Source organism: Heterocephalus glaber, unplaced genomic scaffold, assembly GCF_053883595.1.
Source record: "Heterocephalus glaber isolate CG9 unplaced genomic scaffold, H.glaber_assembly_v1.0 deba00000331, whole genome shotgun sequence".
In the NCBI taxonomy this organism is placed as follows: Eukaryota; Metazoa; Chordata; class Mammalia; order Rodentia; family Bathyergidae; genus Heterocephalus; species Heterocephalus glaber.
The window spans coordinates 24,083,079-24,105,514 of NW_028258142.1; the positions used below are offsets into that span (position 1 = coordinate 24,083,079).

Consider the following 22,436-nt stretch of genomic DNA (forward strand, 5'->3'; position numbering starts at 1 on the left):
AAATGTCTCTAATTTTTCATTTTTTATGGCTGAGTGGTACTGCATTTTATTTTGAAAACCACATTTTCTTTATCCAGTCTCCAGTTGATGGGCAATTGGGCTGTTTCCAAGTTTTAGCTATTACAAACTGTGCTGCTCTGAACATGGGTACACATATATCACTGTGTTATGATTCTTTTAATTCTTTGGGGAAGATACCCAGTAGGGGAATAGCTGGGTCAAATGGGACTTCCAGTCCTAGTTCTTTGAGGTATCTCCATACCGATTTCCACAGTGCTTGCACCAGTCTACACTCCCACCAGCAGTGGAGCAGGGTTCCTCTTTCCCCACAGCCCCACCAGCATTTGTTATTGGTTGATTTCATGATAGCAGCCATTCTTTCTGGGGTGAGGTGGAATCCCAGCATTGTTTTCATTTTCATCTCTCGAATGACCAGTGATGTTGAACATTTTTTCGTGTGTTTATTTGCTATTTCTATTTCTTTGTGTGATAAATGTCTGTTTATTTCAGATGCCCATTTTTGGATTGGGTCTTTAAATTTGGGAAGTCTGATTTTTTTAAAGTTCTTTATAGATTCTAGATAATAGACCTTTGTCTGAGGAACAGCAGGTGAAGATTTTTTCCCACATTGTGGGTTGTCTCTTCACACTGCTGGTGGTTTCTCTTGCTGTGCAGAAGCTTTTTAATAAGAAGAGATCTAGAGGATCAAGATGTAAATCTAGAAACCCTCCTTCTATAATTTAGAGCTTCCAAGAAATGATTGCTTCTTAGTTTCCCTTTGGTAGTCTAAATTACCAAAGCTAAGATATTGCCATGTGTGTCTGCGTTACACACACACTACAGAGCACCCTCCCCCTGGTTACTACCTCAGTCTGCACTCCTGCCTGAGTGGTGAGGCACTTGGCTATGCCAGGCCTTTCTTGCTTTGGATGACATACATGTGGGTTGTCAGATCCTTTCCTTTGTGTTTGTCTGCCTTTTCCCTCAGCCTTGAAGAACTGCATATTGTCCCAATTTGGAAACATTTGGCAACATGGTAGCAATGTTGAAAGTGGTTCCTTACCAAATGTTAATATAAAATGCACTGTATGCCACTGAACTCTACATTGAAAAATAGTTGTCATGGCTTGGGTTTGTGTCCCAGAATTCATGTGTTCTAAACTTAATCCCCAAAGTCACATGCTAACGTATCTAGAAGTGTGATATTTGGAAAATAATGAGAATTAGATGAGGTCATGAGGGCCCCCAGGAAGGCACTAGTGGCTTTCTAAGAGAGACCCAAGCTGGGAAGCCTACTCTGTCTAACCATGCCTTCTGCATATCATGATGTGGGAGGAAGACTTTTACCAGCTGTCTGAGCAGCGGCACAGTGTTCTTAAACCTCCTGGTCTCTAGCACTGTGGGCTAAATAAACCTCTGCCCTTCACTAATCAATGAATCTCAGGTACTTTGACATATACAGCAACAGAAAATAAACTAAGACAATGGTTAAAAGGTAATATATATATGAATGTATGTATGTGTGTGTGTATATATATGTGTGTGTGTGTGTGTGTGATCAAATGTTTCTACATTGTGCTTTCAGATTTTGAATGTTTTATATACTGCCATAATAGAGGTCCTAGACTGCCACTCACTGCTCAGCCTCAGGCTTGGCATCTTTGAAATGGGATAATAATTCCTACCTCACAGAGTTGCCCTGTTCCTCACAGAGCAGGAGCTCAGTAAAATGGTGACTATTTTTTAAATTACTTTTGGTCTGAAAGTTTTGTGGTGAATGTTTTGTCTTTAAGAGTTTGGGAATTTTTAAGAGAATGTATTACATATAAATATTAGCTAAAGAATAAATGGCACTACAGTGTATTACAAAAACACAAATAAGGCTAAATTGTGTTAAATTGCAAGAAATAGTAACTTACAAATCCACAGAAAATCTGAAAAGGGGGAATGTGCTTTACTTTACAGCTAAAATAAAATTAAGGTGAGCTAAGAGTAGATGTGTCTACTGGCCATTTGTATTTGCACCAAAAAATGGAATAAAGAAAGAAATGAATAGAATTATGCTCAGAGAGCAAAAGCTTTTATGCCTATGCTTAAGTATATTCACTAAGTATACTCATTCTTTTTTTGTGTGGGGTACGGGGGATCGAATTTAGGACCTTGTGCTTGCAAGACAGGTGTGGTGCCACTGATCTAAATCCCCGGCAGTATACTCATATTTTTAAGAGGATAATCTAATTTTTTTCTTGATGAGGGACAGATAGATTTTAGCAGTAATTTTGGAGATGGAAAAACTTAAAGGGACAGACCACTCCTTGTATTTGCTATTGTAAATAACACTTTTCTAATTATGAAAATAATAGCTTAAAACAATAATTGGTAATGTTTATCAAGGACTTACTGTAGCTGTCAACTGAGTTGAGCACTTTGTGTGGATCATCTGTAAAGTGGGCTCACCTGACGAAGTTCCATGTGAATAACTGGGACTGTTCTGTACATGTTGATCTGTACCTCACCTTTCAGCTTAATACATTTGGACTTTTGCCTCATCACTAAATACTTTATTGTGCACAGTCTGAACTAGTGTGCACTCTCCTATGGTATGAGGACATATATAATTGTATAATTTCCTTATACAATTCACAAGTATTGGATAGCCAAGTTGCTTCTGGCTTTTGCTGTTTTAGCTAGTACTGGAGAAAAAAAAAATCTTCATATAAATACTTAAAAATTTCCTAAGTCTCCATTTGTGGGTACACAATTCCAAGATACTAGATCTGGTATAAAAGCTGCAATCAGCTAAAATAGTTTCACTCAGGGCAATTTATATTCAACTAAAATATGTAATAAGCTATAACATAAAAATAAGAATATAGAAGATCTCTCCTTTGAAAGCAATTTTTGCTGCAAAATTTTAATAATTATTGTGAAGTCATTTCATATCCTAGAGTTTGGGTTTTCTTCTCTGTAGAGAACACGAATAATAACTTCAGCAGAGTGGTGTGGGATTTCTCAAGGGACCACTGTCTATAGTGGTTTCAGTGCAGGGTCTGGTGTGCAATTAACACTAAATAAATGTGAGCTACTATTGGTAACAATACTGAGTACATGCTAGTGTGATGCTTATATAAATAATGCCAGGCTGTATGTCTCTCCTCAAGTAATCTGAGGTATTTGTGTAAATATTTTCTCAATATAAATATAACAAAGGGTATCCTTGTTACCTTTGTAGGGTCACTTCGTGCAGCAGTCGTCACACAAATTCTAGATAGGGAATCTGGGTGGAAGTTAGAAAGGTGAGAGAGTGCTCCCTGAAAGTTATTAGAAAATGTTGAGGCTTTATGGTTGTATTTAAAATGTGTCACAGAATAAAGGCTCAGAGTATTAGCATTAGCAGAAACCAGAACTCTTAAGGGAATGGTTTCCAACTCTGCCCCATCCATAGTAAGAAACTCAACTCCATAGATACCACAATGCAAATAAATGTCTATGTGTGCCCCTTTTGTAAAACTGACCGAACAGTACCTACACTTACTATGTGGACCATATTTTCTTATTTTTTTTGTCTATTTCATTTTATTTTAATGTTGGTTGTAGCCTGCTAAAGTTATTTCACTGGAAATAAATTCACTAGAATTTCACTGGAAACCCACAATTTGTCTTAAATTTGTGTACCTGTCTTTAAAAGGTGGGAGGTGTGGCTCAGTGGTAGACAATTGCTTAGGATGTATGAAGCCCAGCTACATAAGAATTTCATCAATAATGAATGGCTGTTCTTGTTTGCATATTGAGTGGAACTTTTGGGTCATTATTTAGAACTATTTACATGTTAGTGGGATAACATGTTCTGTTAAAGGGTGTTGTAACAGGATGCAGGTAGGCTTCAACCAAAAGCTGGGCAGGAGTCAGCATTCTCTCTGTTTTCCCTTTGTTTTCAACCAGGTAGTTCCAATTTGCCAGCAGAATGAATACAGAACAAGACTCAGAAACAACGTGTGAGGAAGATTCTCAGCCTAATGATGAAGTGGTTCCCTACAGTGATGACGAAACTGAAGATGAACTTGAAGACCAAGGGCCTGCTATTGAGCCAGAACAGAATCGAGTCAACAGAGGAGTGGAAGAAAACCGGGATACAATCAGAAAAGGTAACTGTCAGGAGGGCCTGGTACCTGGGAACTGTGCTGTTAGATGATCATATGGATTGTGGGAACATGTGCCAAGGATGAGGTCTATTCCACATGGTCTAGGGGGCCTCTTCCTTCTCTGAGCTCCTCCTAGGATGGGCTTGGACATGTACCCATTGTCCTCAGTATGGCAGGCCTGGGAGATCACATCTGACAAGTTCTGTGGAGAAAATAGAACATCTTGGTCACTGTGAATATATTTTAAATGGAGTTGTATGAGGAAAGACTGTCTTGTTGCACACAGCAATTTTAAAAAGTACACATATCAATCTTTGGATGTAAATTATTTGTTTGTCCAAATTGTCAGCAGAAATTATATAAATAACTATGTGTGTAAACGAATTGGAACCATTATGAAGAAATTGCACCTATGTGTTTATGTGTGCATGCTCGCATGCTCACAAATGGAGCAGCAAGAACAATATCCAGTGATAATTACTTGGTGGTGCTCAAATAAATATACTTTCATAAATCAACTAGTAGGTGCTACATTTGGAAAGTTGTCTTTTGTTTGCCCACCAGATCTTGGAGTGCCACTCAGTGAAACAGCTTCTCAAAAGTATCTTAGAAGTGTGGGCCCTTTTGGGGAGTGATGTTGGGCTGTTCCCAAGACTGTACAGTTTGAAGGGATCAGGGCATAGCTTTGCACCTCTTGGCACCTTCGGCTCGTTCCCTCCAGTGGCCATTGGCAGTTTAAAGGACTTGGAGTCGCCATACCTTTTGTTCAGTCATTTGTGAACCTGAAATGGCCTTGGCTCACTGGGAGGAACTTTTTAATGGGTTCCACTTGCCACCAGTGGCCCGTCCTGTACAGACTGTGGCTCTTGTCCAAATGCTGTCAGCTTCAGAGGCAGGGTCTAGATAAGAGGACTTTTCTTGTGAAGAGCAATGGTTAGGAAGCATTTTAGGCTTTGTGGACCATTTGGTCGTATCATCACTATTCAACTCTGCCTGCATCATGCAAAAGTGGCCACAGACAATAGGTCACTTACAGCAATGGAGTGTGCCTTACTTTCATTCACTGCTGTTTTGCTCCTGTGGATTTTCTGCTTCCTGCTGGTTCTTCCACCATGGCAAATGTGCCCTTCTCTGTGGCTCTACTGAAGAAGCTGAGCCTTTTCTGTTTGCACCCCAGATTTCAGGCAGAAATTATTTCCTGCATAGCTACTCGATTCCAGTGGAGAGCTGCTGTTTGCCATTCACAGAACTCTCCATGCAGCACTGTTTGCAGCTCTCCAGATGTGTCTCCTATGGCCTCATCACAATCACCTCTGGTTTCATCTGTCTTCCCCAAAGTCCCTGTCTCCACTATTCCACTCTAGCAAGTTTCCTACAAGCCTCTGTGTCCTTCCTGCCACTCCCAACCCCCTAGATTCCCTTCTTGGGTCTGCCCCCTGATTCAGCCTAGTTTATTGGAACAGTTTTAACCTGAAGAAAAAGTGGCAGGCCATGAAACCTCAACCCTATAATGGTTTTTCTTCTTGTTCTTGTGATGAGGTCACTCTGCGGCTCCCCTGTGTGGGGACAGTCTCAGTATAAGGGAGCCTAGATATCCAAAAGGGACTCCTCCCAGTGCAGGCTCCAAAACCTGGGTGGCCCTTGACTCACGTGGGTTGTGTGCCCCCCAGCTTTCCATTTCAAACAGGTAGACAAATTAGTCCTGAGTGTAGGCTTCAGGGTATAGTTTTAAACTGTTGAGTATTGACAGTACGAGCTTTCAGCAACAAAGCTGAAGGTATAAAATGGTGACCAGTGAGTGAAATTAAAATAGAGTCACCACCAATCTGAACAGAAAGGTGGCCTCCCTCCCAATGTCTGGGCATTGGTAGGCTGGGGTTAAAAGTGAGTGGCCTGACAAGTTAGTGAGGGAGTTCTAGCTGATTGCCCAGATAGTGAAGCAAGCATGCTCCTTCTTGGTCCTTGTCCCATGGCACTTTGAGTCTGCTATCACAATCTCAGAATCTCAGTACATAGATATCTGGTGAGTTGGCAGGCGAATTGGTGCCATGGAGGGGAAGGTGAACTTTGCTGTTGGTGCCTAGTGCCACACCATCACATGATCGGATGTGTGGTTCAGGAAGCCTCGAAGGGCTGGGGTTGAGTGCCTGCAGAAATGTCAGAGAAGCACGTAGTAGGCAGAAACCCTCACCTCTGTTTTTTTCCGACTCTGCTTGCACATTCTGGTGGTCATAGAGTTTGCAGGTCCCCTTTTTGGTAGATTCCTATGCTCATAATATTGGCATTGACAGGAGAGAGCTTGATCTTGGCTCTTCACAGCCTTTACCAAGGGTAGTTGGTAGTCCTAGGGGATATTAGTGGTTCTCATTTTTTAAATTTATTTTTTAAAATAATTTTATTATCAAACACACACACACAAAAATTAAAACCATTCAAAGAAGAACAATGCAAGGGAAAAAAACCCTACAATAATATTCAAATACAGTAGAACTCAAACAAAACAAAACTGAAAAGCACTTAAACATTTTTCCACATAACTTTTAAAAGCATCTCAAGCACCAGCAAGACACCAGAGGATGTGATTTGTTTCAGAAAGATCCTCAAAACCAACACTGAACAAATGGTGGTCTGGAAAAAAACTCCAGTTAGTTAGCAGACTCCACATGAGCCAAGCTTCTCTGTAATTTAAATTTTGATACAGTCATATGACATGCTATGGAAACACAATCTGAGAAATATGTTATTAGGCCATTTCATCTGTGTGTATCCTTAATTACACTTTCAGTTTCTCACAATAGAGAAACTATTCGGTATTTACACACATGTGTCCTATTTATTTCACTTAAGAGGATGGCCTCAATATGCATCCATTTAGCTATAAATGTCTCTAGTTTCTCATTCTTTATGGCTGAGTAGTACTCCATTTTATAAAAAAAACTACATCTTCTTTATCCAGTTTCCAGTTAATGGGTACTTGGGCTGTTTCCAAGCTTTTGCTATTACGAACTGTGTCGCTATAAACATGGGTGCACATATGGGTACTGTGGTATGATTTAATTCTTTTGGGAAGATACCCAGCAGGGGGATAGCTGGGTCAAATGGGACCTCTAAGCCTAGTTTTTTGAGGTATCTCCATACTGATTTCCACAGCGGTTGCACCAGTCTGCGCTCCCACCAACAATGGAGAAGGGTTCCTTTCTCCCCACACCCCCACCAGCATTTGTTATTGGTTGATTTCTTAATAGCAGTCATTCTTTCTGGGGTGAGGTGGAATCTCAGTGCTGTTTTCATCTGTGTCTCTCGAGTGACCAGTGATGCTGAAGACTTTTTTCATGTATTTATTTGCTGCTTTTACTTCTTTGTCTGAAAAATGTCTGTTCATTTCAGATGCCCATTTTTGAATTGGGTCTTTCAATTTGGGGGGTCTGATTTTTTTCAGTTCTATGTATATTCTAGATAGTAGTCCTTTGTCTAAGGTACAGTTGCTGAAAATTTTTTCCCACATTGTAGGCTGTCTCTTAGCTCTCTGTTGGTGGTTTCTCTTGCAGTGCAGAAGCTTTTTAATAAGATGAGATCCCAGTCTTTGATTCCTTGTGTTAGTTTCCATGCTATTGAGGATTTGTTCATAAAGTCTTTTCCTATGCCAAAGTCTTCGAGAGTTCTACCTAACTTATCTTCCAGCAAGTTTAGTGTTTCTGTGTTAATATTTAAATCTTTAATCCACTTTGATCTTAGTTTAGTGCATGGTGATAGGTATGGGTCTAGTTTTAATCTTTGGCAGGTTGAAATCCAGTTTTTCCTCATTTTTTAAAGAGTAAATTTGACTGTGACTCATTACAAAAATTGTTCTAACCCCTCTGTCTGCCCCTCCCAAGCACTCAGAGAACATTCAGTAAATGCCAGGCCTCTTTGCTCCCATTGCACTTATGCCACACAAGGAGGGAGAGAAAGATGCTTTCTTTCAGGCATTATACCAGTTAAGGTTGGTGTCACTCTGGCCTTTCCTTTTTTAACCATCTTATTCCTTTCTTGACACTGAACATCACGGATAATTTCTTTTGAAATGTTCAGGACACCATTGCACAAATCACCCTGTACCATCCAGCTGAGTAACACCAAGGCCTAGACCCATTCCAGTGTGAACAAAATCCTTTTGTTAGTGACATCATTGTTGTATTGTTGCATAGAAAGTTGATTTTCGTTCTTTAAAGAAAGAACATGTGGTAGCCAGCTGAGCTTTCATGTGAAACAAGAATTTTGAGAGACCCATTGAAATGTCTCTTCCATTGAAGGACCTTAATTGTGTATTGTGAGAATCCAGAAAAGGTGGAAAGTTGCAGTTAGAATGTGCTGTGAAGGAAGAGGTAAGCCCACAGACTTCACTGGAGTAACTTTACTCTTGGTTTACCTTGAACAACGATTTGCAGAAACCAGGGGGAATATTTTCTGTGCCAGTGGATGAACACTGTTGTTTCCTGACAAGCACAGGAGACTGCTAGTTCTGCCAAATGATCCAGGACACAAAGATTCTGTAGGCCCTAAAATTGGAAGCCTGGAATTCTCGTCCTCTGGCGCTCAAGACTGCCTATTAGCATGAAAGGACCCAAGAAGTCCTAGCTTCAAGGAAATGGATTGAACCATAATCAGCCAGAGAGTCACAAAATTCTTTGACTTTGGGGTAAATCATTTTTAGCTTCCTATGCTGTGATCCTTGTCCCCAGACCAACTCCTTGTATAATTCTGTGCCATTAGGAACTGCTGAGAGATAAAGTCCTTGGGGAGAATCAATTACTCTGGAAAAGATTTCTGGATTGGTGCAACCTCCTGAGCCCAAGGATAAATGAGGACACTGTCTCCTGCCTCATTTCCAAGAGACACATAATCATGGGTGTATAATACCCACATTTATTCTTTAGAATGTTTCTATTGATAAATTGTTAATTTTAATTTTATAGTTTTATTATATTAAACAATGTGTACTTAACAGAAAAAAATCAAAAAGTAAAGTATTGAATTTTTAATATTTATCAAGTGTTTATAGAAAAGCATCAAATTTTTCAATACCAACTGTGTTTTGATGTACAAAGTCTAAAAGAGGACAACAGAAATAAATTCCTATATGAAATACAATGAAAATACCAACAGCACTCTGCAAAACAAATAATCTTCACTTCAGTTATCACACCTAAGGCAGTCTTCACACATGACAACAGTACATTCCAACACATGTATCGCTTGCACTGACAGCATGTGTGTTTTGCTTTCCTGGCCTTTCGTAGGACATGCTTGACGTCTCACTGGTCTTGCTGCTTGGTCAGGAGGTTCTTATTATACTGTGCAATGTGTAATTAACAAGAACATAAAATATCAATAAAATAAACTATGAAATTTTTAATATGTCAGCATTTTCACATTAGCTATGCACTTGCTTACAAAACCTAAAAGATAGCATCAGAAATAAATTCCTATAGGAAGTACAATGAAAATACCAGTCAAACTTTACAACAAAAATAATCTTTGCTTCAACTGTCACAGCCAAGGCAGTCTTCACACATGACAACTACACGTTCCATGCACACATCTTGCTTACACTGACAGCACATGGGCTTAGCTTTCCTTTCCTATGTAGCAGGCCATTCTTGTCACCTCTTGTGTTAGTTACTTTTCTCTCATTGCTGAGACAAAAATACCTGACACCCAAAGTTAAAGGGGAAATGGTTTATTTACCTCACAATTTGTAACGGTTTCAGTCCATAATCAGCTGGCTCCAAGGCAGAGTAGCAAATGGCAGAGGGGTGTCACAGAGGAGAAATAGCTCATGGCACCCACTGGGTAGCAAAAGTAACAAGAGAGAAGACAAGTCTCTTTCTCTTCTTTATATTGTATCCAGGCTACCAGGATTAGGGTGGTGCCAAGCCAATCAGTGTACTGATTTGTTAATCACACACCCTTAATCCCAGCATCACACACTTTAGATTCAGCCACCTCTGAAGAAGCCCCATCTAAAACTCCATGAGGCTTTGGGGGGAAATCTAGACACAAACCATAATACCTCTCTTCCCCTCCTGTTTTGTCAGGAGCTTCCTACTATATTATACAACATGTACTTAGCAGGAAAATAAGATATGAATAAAATAAAATATCAAATATGTAATGAGTGCTTAGAATAGACATCAATATTGTCACATCAGCTGTTTACTTGCTTACAAAACCTAAAAGATAACATCAGAAATAAAACCTATGTAAACTACAATGTAAGTGCAAACAAAAGTCTACCACAGAAATAATCTTTGCCTGAACTGTCACACCCAAGGCAGTTTTTACACATGAAAACTTCATGCTTCATACACAAGTATAGCTTATAGAGCCAGGGATTTAGCTCAGTGGCACTGTGCCTGCCTGGCAAGCACAAGGTCCTGGGTTTGATTCCTGGTACCAAAAACAAACAAGTATAGCTTATACTGATAGCACATATGTTTTGTTTTCCTGTCTTTCTTGTAGGGGACAGTTGACATCTCTTTTAGTTTTCCTGTTGTCATAGTAGATCTTTGTGATGCTATGCCTGCCTATTCACCTATCAACTCACCAGTGTGCTCCACAATTTTTTTTTTCTTTTTGGTACCGGTGATTGAACTCGGGTCCTTGTGCTTGCAAGGCAGGTGGCGGAACCACTGAGCTAAATCCCCGGCCCCTGCTCCACAATTTTTTTTTGCATGGTTCTCTGGGCAACAACATTTTGTTTTTCCTCTGCTGTAAATGCTATCTTATGAATTCCAGTCTCAATCCTCTAAGAAAATTTCTCCTTGGTATTTTACACTTATTATTTTCTTTGTAAACTATCAAACTATTTATCCCACACATGTTTAGGATCAAGTAAAACACAACCATTGACCAATGCTTTATGTTTCAAGTGACATCATAGTTACTGCATAACTCATCAACAACATCTACACTGCCTTTGGTTTTGTTGTAGAAAGTTTCCATCTCAGGCTTCCATTTTGTTGAGGTTTCCCTGTCAATATTTCCATGATGGTGCAACATTGACATCAGCAGTGCCAGTTTGTTTTTCAATGTAAATCTTTCTGAAATCCAAAGATTATACTATATAATTCTCTATTTTGAAATTACAATGTTTCATTTGAAATTTCTGCTTTGTTTCTGCATACAGTTCCTATGCTTGTCAACTTGTGCTCTGTTAGCAAATGTAACATCAGTTGGAAACTGGTACACCAATTATTGAATGTCACATTCTGATTAGTTTGGGAGATGGGAGCAAGTCTGTTCACAACATCATTTGGTTTTTTACTATGTGAATATAGACCTGGTGGCTGAGTTCCAGGATAAATTTCTAAATTGAAAGCGTAGCGAGTCTTTGCATCTACAAGGGGTTAAATTTTTATGTGCTATTTTGACCCATCACTTTTCCATAAGTCTTCTACCTTCCTGTGATTACCATGAGAAATCCCTGCTAAGTACAGCAGACCTATAAATGCTTTCAGGTCAGCTACTGAGGTGTCATAATAAATACATTTTTGTATATGGCTGTTGGTGCATACAGAATGTTTTACTTGTATTTCAGCCTTTGTGTATTTCACAACATCTTGTAACATTCTGTCTTTTACAATTTCTAACATTGAATGGCAGTGCTTGCACTTTGCCCAATAGATTTTTACCTCTGTCAAGCCTCACTATATTTCCTGACCTAATTCTAACATTGAATCATTCCATTTGGTTGTGTGACCATTTTGCAACATTTTGACTAGTCAAATATGCACTCACATTAGTTAACGGAATCAAGGAGGTCTGTGTTCCCTGTGTCTGTGTCAGTCAATTCTTGCTCCATTTCACTGTCATAGGAATTTTGGCTCACACGGCCAATGCCAAAGTATTATCATCTTCATCATCATGCATGAGTGATCTGATAATTCACTTTTGACCTCCATCAAAACTTGCAAATCTGGTTTTTCACATGCCATTGTACTGAGTTGGGCTACTTCTCCCAGGAAAATCAAAAGAAAATTTTTTTAAAAAACAAATCCTAAATGTGCAGAAATTTAGCAATGAGCAATTCACAGGTAAAACTCACCTATCACTGCTTTGGAGCTCCTGTACACCTTGCCACTCGTCTGCCAAGTGTGTGAATACACAGATGGGTTTTTGCTTTCCCCAGGCACAGGTACTGTGAGTCACAACCACATTTCATTATGATAAAATACATGTTTTCATAATAGAAGAGTGTTGTGGGTGTATTTTACCCCCTGTGATGCTCAGGTAAACATACACAAATCCTGTTAGATGGAGGATTATGTGGGTAAAAATCCTTGTTTGACACTTTTGCTCACATGCATATACCTTGCTGTTTATCATACCAAGTGAGTAAACACAGAATGCTTCCTATATCCCCCAGGCACAGCTACTTAGATGCACAGCCAGCTACTATTATGCTAAAGTACAAATTTATAGTAGAAAAGTATGAGGTGAGTAGTTGTAACCCAGTGTTATGCCTACAGGGTTCTCTTCCATCTTCTGGTTCCAGCTGGCTTACACATCTATGTCCCATGGCACATTCTCACTGAAACCCTGCTTTCTCTATTGGATATCCTGTCTCCTGCTCCTATGGCCAAGTTTCCGGAACCCTGTAATATACCATCTACCTATTCCAATGGCTTCTTCCCCTCTGTGGGCTGCCAGGCCAACTTACAGATAATACTTTCCTAAAGGTGACTAAGAAGTTTGGAGATGTAGCTCAATGCTAGAGCACTTTTCTAGCATGCATGAGGCCCTGGCTTTGATCCTCAATACTGAAAAAAAAAAATCACCAAGACCCCAGGTGCCAAGCCTATGGAACTTTACATCACCTGTCTTCCTTCCACTATGTCCTCTGAATTGTCTAAGTTTTTAACAGAGCCTCCCTCAGGAACCATTATCTTTTTCATTCTGTCTCTTCTTTCTAGCTGCCCCCCTCCACCATCCTTGAACATTCCTGTCCCCATTCATGCTCTGTTCTCTGCCTACAGACTCTCCTGTGATCAGCTTACCTTTTTCAACATGCTTTGCCAACAACATGACCCTGTATTGCTTGGAGAGGCCCAGAGCAAGAGGGATAAGAGGAAAGACCCCAGACTCAGACTGTGTGGGTTTGAGGCCTGCCTTCACCACCTTCTAGCTGTGTCACCCTGAGAAAGGGAATTCTTTTCTGTTTCTCAATGCCCCTATCTGTAAAATGGGCTTAATATTAGGAACTATTTTGTAGGATTAAATCAGAAAAGTGAAGGACTGAATTGCTTTGGGCTTATACTAAGTGCTTAATAAATATCAGCTGTTGTTACCTCCCACCTGACACTTCTACCTTAAAGTCTCCCATTTCAAATCTCACTCAGCATCCCTTGTCCCATATTTCTATCTTTCTTCTGACCCCTGCCCTTCCCTTTGGGGTACTTAGATTCTCCTGGCTCCCTATGCTGAAACTGAAGAGTCATTCTTATTAACAGATCATTCCCTCCCCAAATCTAAGAGCAATGAATGGATAGATGGTTGATGAATCAGTTTTCCCAGCAATCAATTTGCCCCTCTATTGAGAAACTGTTTTGTAATTTAGCATTGTCCCTGCCTCTGCCATTAGGTTTCCCCTTTCATACAGGCTCCTATGGGAAAGTTCACCCATACACATATAGTACAACAGGGACAAAACTAAAGCTTGCAATAAATGCCCCAAAACCACAATTATGCAACCGATTTTCTTTAAATGGATTTGTCTGTACCAACGATTCTGGCCAGGACAGTGGTCAGGGTGGCTTTCTTGTGGAAAAGGCACATCTGGTCAGCTATATGAAAGCTGAAGGGAAGTTAATTATGGGAAGGGAGGAGTGAGGGAAAAAGGGCTCCTTCCAGGGCCTATGGAGGAACTTGGAGGGGTGAGAATGTTATGAGAAGAGTGTGCCCTGATTCGTTCCTCTTCATCATCTATCACAGTGTGACTTAAAAACTGAAGGATTGGTTGTAGACTGTCCATCATCATCTCTTGAGTCTGTGTGGGCCTAAGGTTGAACCCGTTTTATTCTGGACTAGTTTTAAAGCTTTAGGCTCTGTGTGGCATGTTTCAGACTCAAGGGTATCTATGAACACATTGAGTGTTTCAACTAGGATGTGAGTAGGGAACAAAATGAGCTCTTCTGAGCTTCCTCTGCTCAGGGGGAGCTTCCTAGATGTGAGACCCCCAGAGTGAGTCCTGAGCAAGTGTGAGAAGAAATTGGCTCTCAGAAGCCCCCAAGTTGAGGCAGCAAGCAGTAGTGAAGCATGAAGAAAGGCTCAGAGGAGCTGAGTTTTGGGGAACTGTGAGGGCATGCTAAAAGGCTTGGACATCATCCTGAAGGCAGGGCTAGCACTCACAGAGACCAAAGCAGAAACCTTCTGGTCTTCTCTGACCTGGTTGGGCTGTCACACAGCATCATTTCTGCTATGTTCTCTTGGTTCCAAGCAAGTCCTTAAGGCCAGCCTTGATTGAGGGAAGGAAACTAGACACCATTTCTTTTTTGGCAAAGTTTAGGCCTGGCCCAGAAGAGCACTCACACACCGCGTTGGTAGACACCATTTCTTGATGAGGGAGTAATAAGGTCATTTGGCAGGGGAGCAGGTGAGATGGGAGACACTGCTGCAGCTGCCTATGGAAGATACATTCTCTTGAGCAGATAGTGGATCTGCTTTGGGGATGGGTAATGGGGGCGAGGAACTCTGCTGACCAAGGAGAGGATTATTGTTGCGAACCCGATGAATTTCAGATCTCTGTAGAATGGCTACTTGTTGCTGTGTGACTGGCAATTAGAAATCTAGGATGAGGTGGTTAGGAAAGAATGGCTCAGCCTTGTTCTTGGGGAAGTAAAAGCATCTTAAATTCTTAACCATAAGGTTGAAGCACTGAGCTTTAGTTCGCAGACTGCAATCCTTAGTGAGACCAATCAGTTGAGTTTTGCTACACCTGTATAAGTGACCTGTTCTCAGGGATAATTAGTAATACAGAATGATGAGATTCATCTTGGTATATGGATACATGCATATAGCATATTTTGATTATTTTTATCCCTATTACCCTCCTCTCTCTCTTTCCTGCCTCTGCTCCCATCCCTTCCCTGTCTCTTAAAGTCTGTATCCTAGTTCTCAGTCTTTTTCTGAGTACACTCACCTGCTTCCCCACCCCTCCATAAGCATACTTGGGCATCTTACACACACACACACACACACACACACACACACACATGCGCACACACACAGCACAGCTCAGTTTGTCTACCTTCTATGTTTGTGATGTTCTGCAATTTTGGAATTGGAGATGCTTTTGACAGAAGTTTCAATGTCACTTATCTTTCTTTAGAAAAAAATTATACCATGAATAAGGTCGAGTGAGGAATATTCAGTTGGATGCCACAAAAGTATGTGCTCCTGGACAACTGTCAGGCTTGGGGTCACCTATATATGGCCAAGAGGAAGGTTCCAAAGCTTTGTTCTTGACTGAGTTTTTTTCTCAAAAATACAAAGCTACATTTCTTTAAAGTTCTTTTCAAAGTCAGAATTTGGTTCATAATTCTGTTTGGGGGCAAATTGGCCATTGGTCAACAGTATTTAAAATGGAATGTTTAATAGTTAAGGTTTCAAGATGATATCCTGGGACGGATCCAGTAGATCAGTTCCAGGCTCTTACAATGAGCAAACATACATCCAGTGGTAAAAGAAAAGCGGCCACATTTATTGACAATCATGGGAAGATGTGCTTAGGGAAAGTTTGAACAAAGAAATGGTGCTTCATTGAGGCGATACTCTTCAGTGAAATAAATAGGACACACATGTATAAATACCGAATAGTTTCTCTGGTATGAGAAACTGAAAGTGTAAATAAGGACTAAATGTATAATAGGTAATGTGAAATAGGAAGAAAAGGGGCAAAGGAGAAGGAAGTGGGAGGGCTAGGAGAAAGGATAGAAAGGAATGGGATTAATATGAGAAAATGGAAAAATAGGAACAAAATCTTTGTAAATAGGGAGGAATGGAGGGGTTGAAGGGAGGGCTGGGCAAGGGTGAAAAATAAGAACCAAGAGAGACTATGTAAAGGTGCAAATTTCCAATGATGAATGTCATTATATTGTATACCTAAAATGTACCAATTATTAGAATGAATAATCGATAATGTAAAATAGGAAGAAAAGGTCCAAAAGGGTAAGGGTAGTGGGAGGGGCAGGGGAAAGGAAAGAAGGGAAAGGAAAAATGATGAGAAATGAAAAAAATGGAAATAAAGTCTTTGTAAATAGGGAAGGGTGGAGGGGGTGAAGGGAGGGCTAGGAATGGGGAAAAAATAAGAACCAAGATGCATTATATAAAGGTACAATTCCCAATGAGAAATGTAATTGTGTTGTATACCTACAATGTACCAATAAAAGAATTTAATAAACAACAAAAAAAAGAAAAAGAAAAAAGAAATGGTGCTTGGATGACAGGAAGGTAAAAAGCACAGCACACAAAGACCTTTGGATTTTGAAGGACTAGTACCCCAGCCTGGGCGCTTTTCATTGGGTCTGTAGGTGAGATTGACAAGAATAATTGACAGGATGCTGAGTCATCCCAGGAGTTTTCAACAAGCATGTGAGTCCCAGAATTCATGCTGATTAAATTACATGTATGAGATGCAGTCCATATTTATGAACCTTTAATAAAGTTAGAGTAAGGAAAATGCTACTGAAGGTCAGACCACAAAATCTAACACATGTGAACTCTTAGAATTCCAGTGATCTGGATCTTTGTTATTTTATTTTCTACCTCTCTCAGAACAAAGGAAGGATTGGCTCTGCGGTGTTGTCCACACTCAAGTGGGTAGAGGGGAATGGTTTTCCATCACAGATTGCGCTACCTGTACTAAAGCTGTCACCCAAAGTCATCAGGACATAGGGGACATTTTCCTCTCTCATGGCAGAATTTCAGGCTGCATGTGGCATCAATGAAACCATTATAGCTGTATACTTGGTGAGCATGACTTCTCCTCCATAAAGAATCTGAAATTAAAGATGTCTGTCTCTACAGCACAGGTCGTGTGGATTAATTTTTATTTGGCAACAAAACACAAAGTTGGTCCATTGAAACATGGAGATACTAGGAAATCCATGAAATATGCCAAGGAGCTATTCCACTAAATTAGATATATTTTCAGGTTTTGATGTATTCCACATATTAAAATTTCATCCTGTCTACTTATTTTCCTTCTGTGATCAGCCATAAACTGCCTTTTGCCACTTCATCCTTAAGGACACCAGAACAACCTGTGGCTTATAAAATAGGAGGGATGATTGATTAATAATAGGGCGATGATGAGACTTTGCATCTCATTTTATAGAACTTACTCCTGACTAATGTAATTTATGACCGACTTTGAGTGAGAAGCTCTTGCTCACAGAGACCTAACATTGCTGCTGTTTTTCTCCCTGTGAGTTTGGAGCCTCTAAAGTAGATTTATGTGACAGAAGTCATTACTAAAGACTCTTGCCTATGCACTAACTAGGATTTGTCAGTGCCTCTGGTGCATCAGAATCACTTGTGGAGCTTTGAAAGCCCTCCAGGTGCCTCAACTGACCCCTAGAAGTTGAGACAGAGGATATGAGTGAGGCCAGCAGAGAATCCACAATTTTAAAAGAATCTGGTATAGGTTGGCACCAGAGCTCTTGCCTAGCACACATGAAGCCTAGGGTTCTATCCACAGCAAAGAATCTGGCTAAGTTCAACCTTACATGGTAGATTAGCCTATGCCATCTCCTCCAGCAGGCCTGTCACTCCAGGCTGGTCCCCTGGCCATCCTCTGCTGGATGCGAATTAGAAGTGTAGAGCCTCTAATACTACTGCTCTAGTCCACAGGATCCCCAGGGGTTGTGTAGTCATATTCTCAATGAGAAGGTGGGACCATGCTTCAAAGGACATCAAAACCTGCTGAGAACCCTTTTGCTCAAACCCCAAGTGTATTGCTTCAGTGAGAAAACAGCTAGATGAGAGGTTTCCTCACCCTCAAATGTGGTGGCAAGAAATGGGAAGAGAGGGTGCAGCTAAGCCTTGCCTGGGAGTCACATCTCCTGGAACCTTTGCTGGGTCCTCCCTAGGTGGATTTAAGCAGAAACCCTGGGTGGAGCCCAGGCCTCGAGATAAAGTAAAAGCCACCTTGGGGATTCCAGTAGGGTCTGGAGCAGTGCTTCTCAGAGCCTGGGGGCATGAGAGTCTAACTAGGGATCTTGTTAAAGCAGGATTCAGTGCTGTAGGGATGGAGATGTGAGACTGCATTTCTATGCAGATCCCTGGTGATTCAACTGGTCCACACTTTGAGTAGCAATGGCCCAGGAAGTTTTTGGACAGCAGTTGTGTTCTTTGTTTTTTTCTCCCAGAGACGAAGAGTAGTATTGAGCCTTCTGTTTTGCATTCAATTTAACACAATTTTTTTTTGTAACAAAGTTGAATGCTTCAAACACTGCGCAGTACATGTTTGCAGTACACAATGTTTACAATCCTTGCGTAGAGTTGGTACAAGTACATAACATATTTTAATTTCTTTTTTCATCTCTTTTCCTTCTTTCCCTTGCCCTTCCCTCCATCTCTTAAAACCCTTCCCATTTGAGAAAGATTTATCCCCCTACTTTCTATTATCTATCTTTTATTTTGCCCTTTATGCACAGTTTGGGTTTCTCTTATAAGAGCAACCATTCCAACCTCAGATCTTCCCTGGGTTATTTCCCTTCCCCACTTTCTCAAAAGCTGCTCAGATCCTCACTATCCTCCCCACAGTGCCCAGTTTGAGCCACTTCCTGAATTCCAAGAAATGTAAAACCCTGTGCTCACCCTTTCTCTTCTCTATGCCCAGGGAGGACTTCACCCTGCCCTGCCTCCTCTCCATGCTCCTGCCATCAGCTGTACCATCTCATTACATCATTGGCCTCCCCCTCTCTCTGGGCTCCTTCGCCTCAACCCCCAGACTTGCTTCAGTCTCCTTGGCCTAAAACACCTTCTACAGACCCGACTCTCTTTAGTTTCCCATCTAGAAGAAATTTATCTCAATGAGTCTTTGATGTTCTTTTCTGATCATCAAATCCTTAGCCATCTTACATTCTGGGGTGGGAGGCACAGCTGCACTGTCTCCTGGGGCTCATGTGCTCACTTCCATCACAACATTCTAGGTCTCTGAATGTCTCCCTGGTCTTCATAGGCATGTGATGGTGAACCTTTTAGAGACTGAATGCCCAAACTGCAACCCACAACCCACTTATTTCCCACAAAGTGCCAACACTGCAATTAACCCTAAATACTGAAGTTTTAGTTTAGAAAAAACAACTCATATACTTGGCTCACGTGCCAATAGAGAGGGTTCTGCATGCCCTCTGTGGCACACGTGGCATAGGTTTGCCACGATCATAGACTGTTTCATGGGTTTTTCCTCTGCCCTTCTACTTAAATATAGTAGGATACTCTTGGCGCGCTATTTCACTATGACACATTTCCCACGTGGTCATTCATACTCATGGTTCTTTCAAATCTGTGCCTCCACACAGAGAAATCTGTGCTGCATTGCTCTGGGGTTCAGAGGCTTGGATCTTGTATTCTGCCTCTCTGGGATCCTTAGCCTGCTATTCTTGATAGCTTTACTTCATTTATGCTACTAGTTTCTTTTGTTCATTGAAAAGAAAGTTTTGTCCTTTTTTGTTTGCTTCTTCTTTGTAAGAGAGATTCTTTTTTAAAGACTTGTACTCCGAGTAACATTCTGACCATTCTTTTAAGATCATGTTATTAACCATTATTTTGTTATGAAATTTTATTTTTTTCATAGAAGTAAGATGTCTTGGTTACTTTTCTTGTACCTAAGACAAAATACTTGACACCAAAGTTAAAGGAGGGAAGGTTTATTTCAGCTTATTGTTTGTAGAGGTTTTAGTTCTTAGTTGGCAATTCCAAGGCAGGGTGGCATGAAAGAAGGGCATTTCTTCACAGAGAAGAAAGAGTTCATAGCATGGCAGGCAAAAAGCAGCAGGCAGCAAGCTTTCCTTCTGTCCCTTATATTCCATCCAGATCACACCTAGGGTGGGGCACTCTTAATCCCAGCATCACATCCTAAATCCCAGAATCACACACTCTAGATCCAGCTACCTCCGAAAAGCCCCATCTATGAGTGCCTGAGGCTTTGGGGGGACATCTAGATACAAGCCGTAACAGAAGAGTATTTTTATATTTTCTTTATTAATATTTACTTGTGTTACATTAACATTTTTAAAAGGAAAAATGAGTTTATTTGCAATGTGGCCAAGTGTAGAGAGCAACTTGACCATGCTCTCTGCCGCTGGAGTGCACAGGAGTGGCACTGATATGTCAGTTTGACTCAGTTCCTGCCCTTAGTTGGCTATTGAATAAAGTCCTACATCTTTGCTCCAGTGACCTCTGCTATGGTTATTGGCTCTGCTCTGGAGCATAAAAGAACTGAGATTTGCTTGGTGAAAACTGGGTAACACCGACAGGGAACCATTCTGTGGTCCTGTGATACCCACCTCTTCACATGTGAACTTGGACCAGACCTGTCCTGCCTTTGTGCTCTCTGATAATATCCTGTTTCCCTGGAATGTGCTTGGACCTTTCTCTTCTTCCCTTACTGGTATAACTCTGAGGTAGCTTTTAAGTATAAACACGCCTTCCAGATGTGTTTTAAGGGACATGTCTCCCAAAAAGCCCTCCCTAACAGCACCACTCCCTGGCTGGTTCAGAATTCCCCTACTGCCAAATGTTTATCATTACATTTAGGACACTGTTTGAGGGCTGGGGATTTAGCTCAGTGGTTCTGTCACCTGCTTCACAAGCACATGCTCCCGAGTTCGATCCCCAGTACCAAAAAAATAAAAAGCATTGCACCTAGAATTCTGTTTGCAGGTTTCCCTGTGTCATCCATGCTGGATGGAGAGTGGTAGTCTCAGAGTTTGGGATTATGCTTGATTAATAAGTGGTTTCTCTTTGAAATGGGTTTCATAAATATCTTATTCCATATCAGTGCTTTTCAAAGTTGATTGTGTCTGAGAATCACATGGTAGTGGGTTGTGAAACCCACTGGCCTCTGTCCTCAGAGTTTCTGATACCACCGTTCTGGGGTGGGGCCTGAGAACTGGCATCTCTAACAGGTTTCCAGGTGCTGCTGGGATGGAGCCATTGGTGTCTGGAGCCCTCACTTTGAGAACCACTACTACACATGATCACTGCTACCCCTGACCTGTACTTTCTCCATCTGTAAATTTCAGAGACTATGAGGATGGGTAGAAGTTGAGCCTAATTTAGAAAAACTAGAACCCATGACAAGGGGAAGTGAGCTCCACCCACTTTGCTGGGCAGGGTACTTCTATGATTTGAAGTCGCCTTCTCTTTCTACCCTTTATGGCCTATTGGCTGAGGAGCCCTGTGCTGGGCCAGGTTGGAGTGGAAGGACCCAGCAGGCCTGGGGCCCGGTGGCTGGTCTGTATTAGTGACCTGAGAGAGGCAGGGTCCCTCTTGGCAACAGGTATGAGAGGACAGGGTGCACTTCTCTTAACACCTTCCATGTGCTTGCCATGTGCAGCCAGAGCCCCTCAGGAGAATTTGGTTCAGTTGACCCGTAGATCATCGATTCTCTTCTTTATTTAGCTAAGACTAAGTTCTGCCACCTCTGTTCCACTCTTGTTATCATCAGCACTCTAGACTATTTTCCTCCTATATTTGCCTTTACTTTGGCTTTTTTTTTTTTTTTTTTTTTGGTACCGGGGATTGAACTCAGGTCTTTGTGCTTATGTAGCAGGCAGCAAAACCACTGAACTAAATCCCCTGCCCTACTTTGGCTTATTCTTGTTTTCTTTTTCTTTTTTTTAAATATGTACACTTGTGTGTCCATGTACATAACACATATGCAGATGTGTATATGCATTCATACTGTGTATTGATTCTGTGTGTCACAGCAGGAAGCACAGGGTGACAGAGATTCTTCTGCTTTAGGCACTTAATTTGGAGAACTTCTCCATCACCCATATAAATCTACCTTATTGTATAGATGTTTAACTAGAGATAGGTATTTGGTTTGTTTCCGGTCTTTCTGTTAAACAGGACTATGTTGAATAGCCCTGCGCTATGTCATTTCTCCCCTGGAGAGTAGTTTATATGTGGAAGGAAGTCCTAGAAGTGTGATTGCTCAGTGTGTGTATGTAAAATTTTGAGTTACAGCCAGATTCTTCCCCACAGAGCCTGATTCTCCACTCTTTTCAACCTGGAGTGTCA

At 41.0% G+C, this 22,436-nt stretch overlaps 1 protein-coding gene across 3 annotated transcripts in view; it reads left to right on the forward strand.

Moving 5' to 3' along the window:
* Atp8b1 (ATPase phospholipid transporting 8B1) overlaps positions 1-22,436 on the forward strand; it is a 133,192-nt gene that overhangs the window by 59,763 nt on the left and 50,993 nt on the right. For all 3 annotated transcript variants that reach the window (XM_021239201.2, XM_087192112.1, XM_004858399.4), the window contains one exon: positions 3,943-4,145. In XM_021239201.2, the coding sequence (XP_021094860.1) occupies positions 3,965-4,145 (181 nt within the window). In that variant the 5' untranslated portion in view covers positions 3,943-3,964. The remainder of the gene's footprint in view (positions 1-3,942; positions 4,146-22,436) is intronic.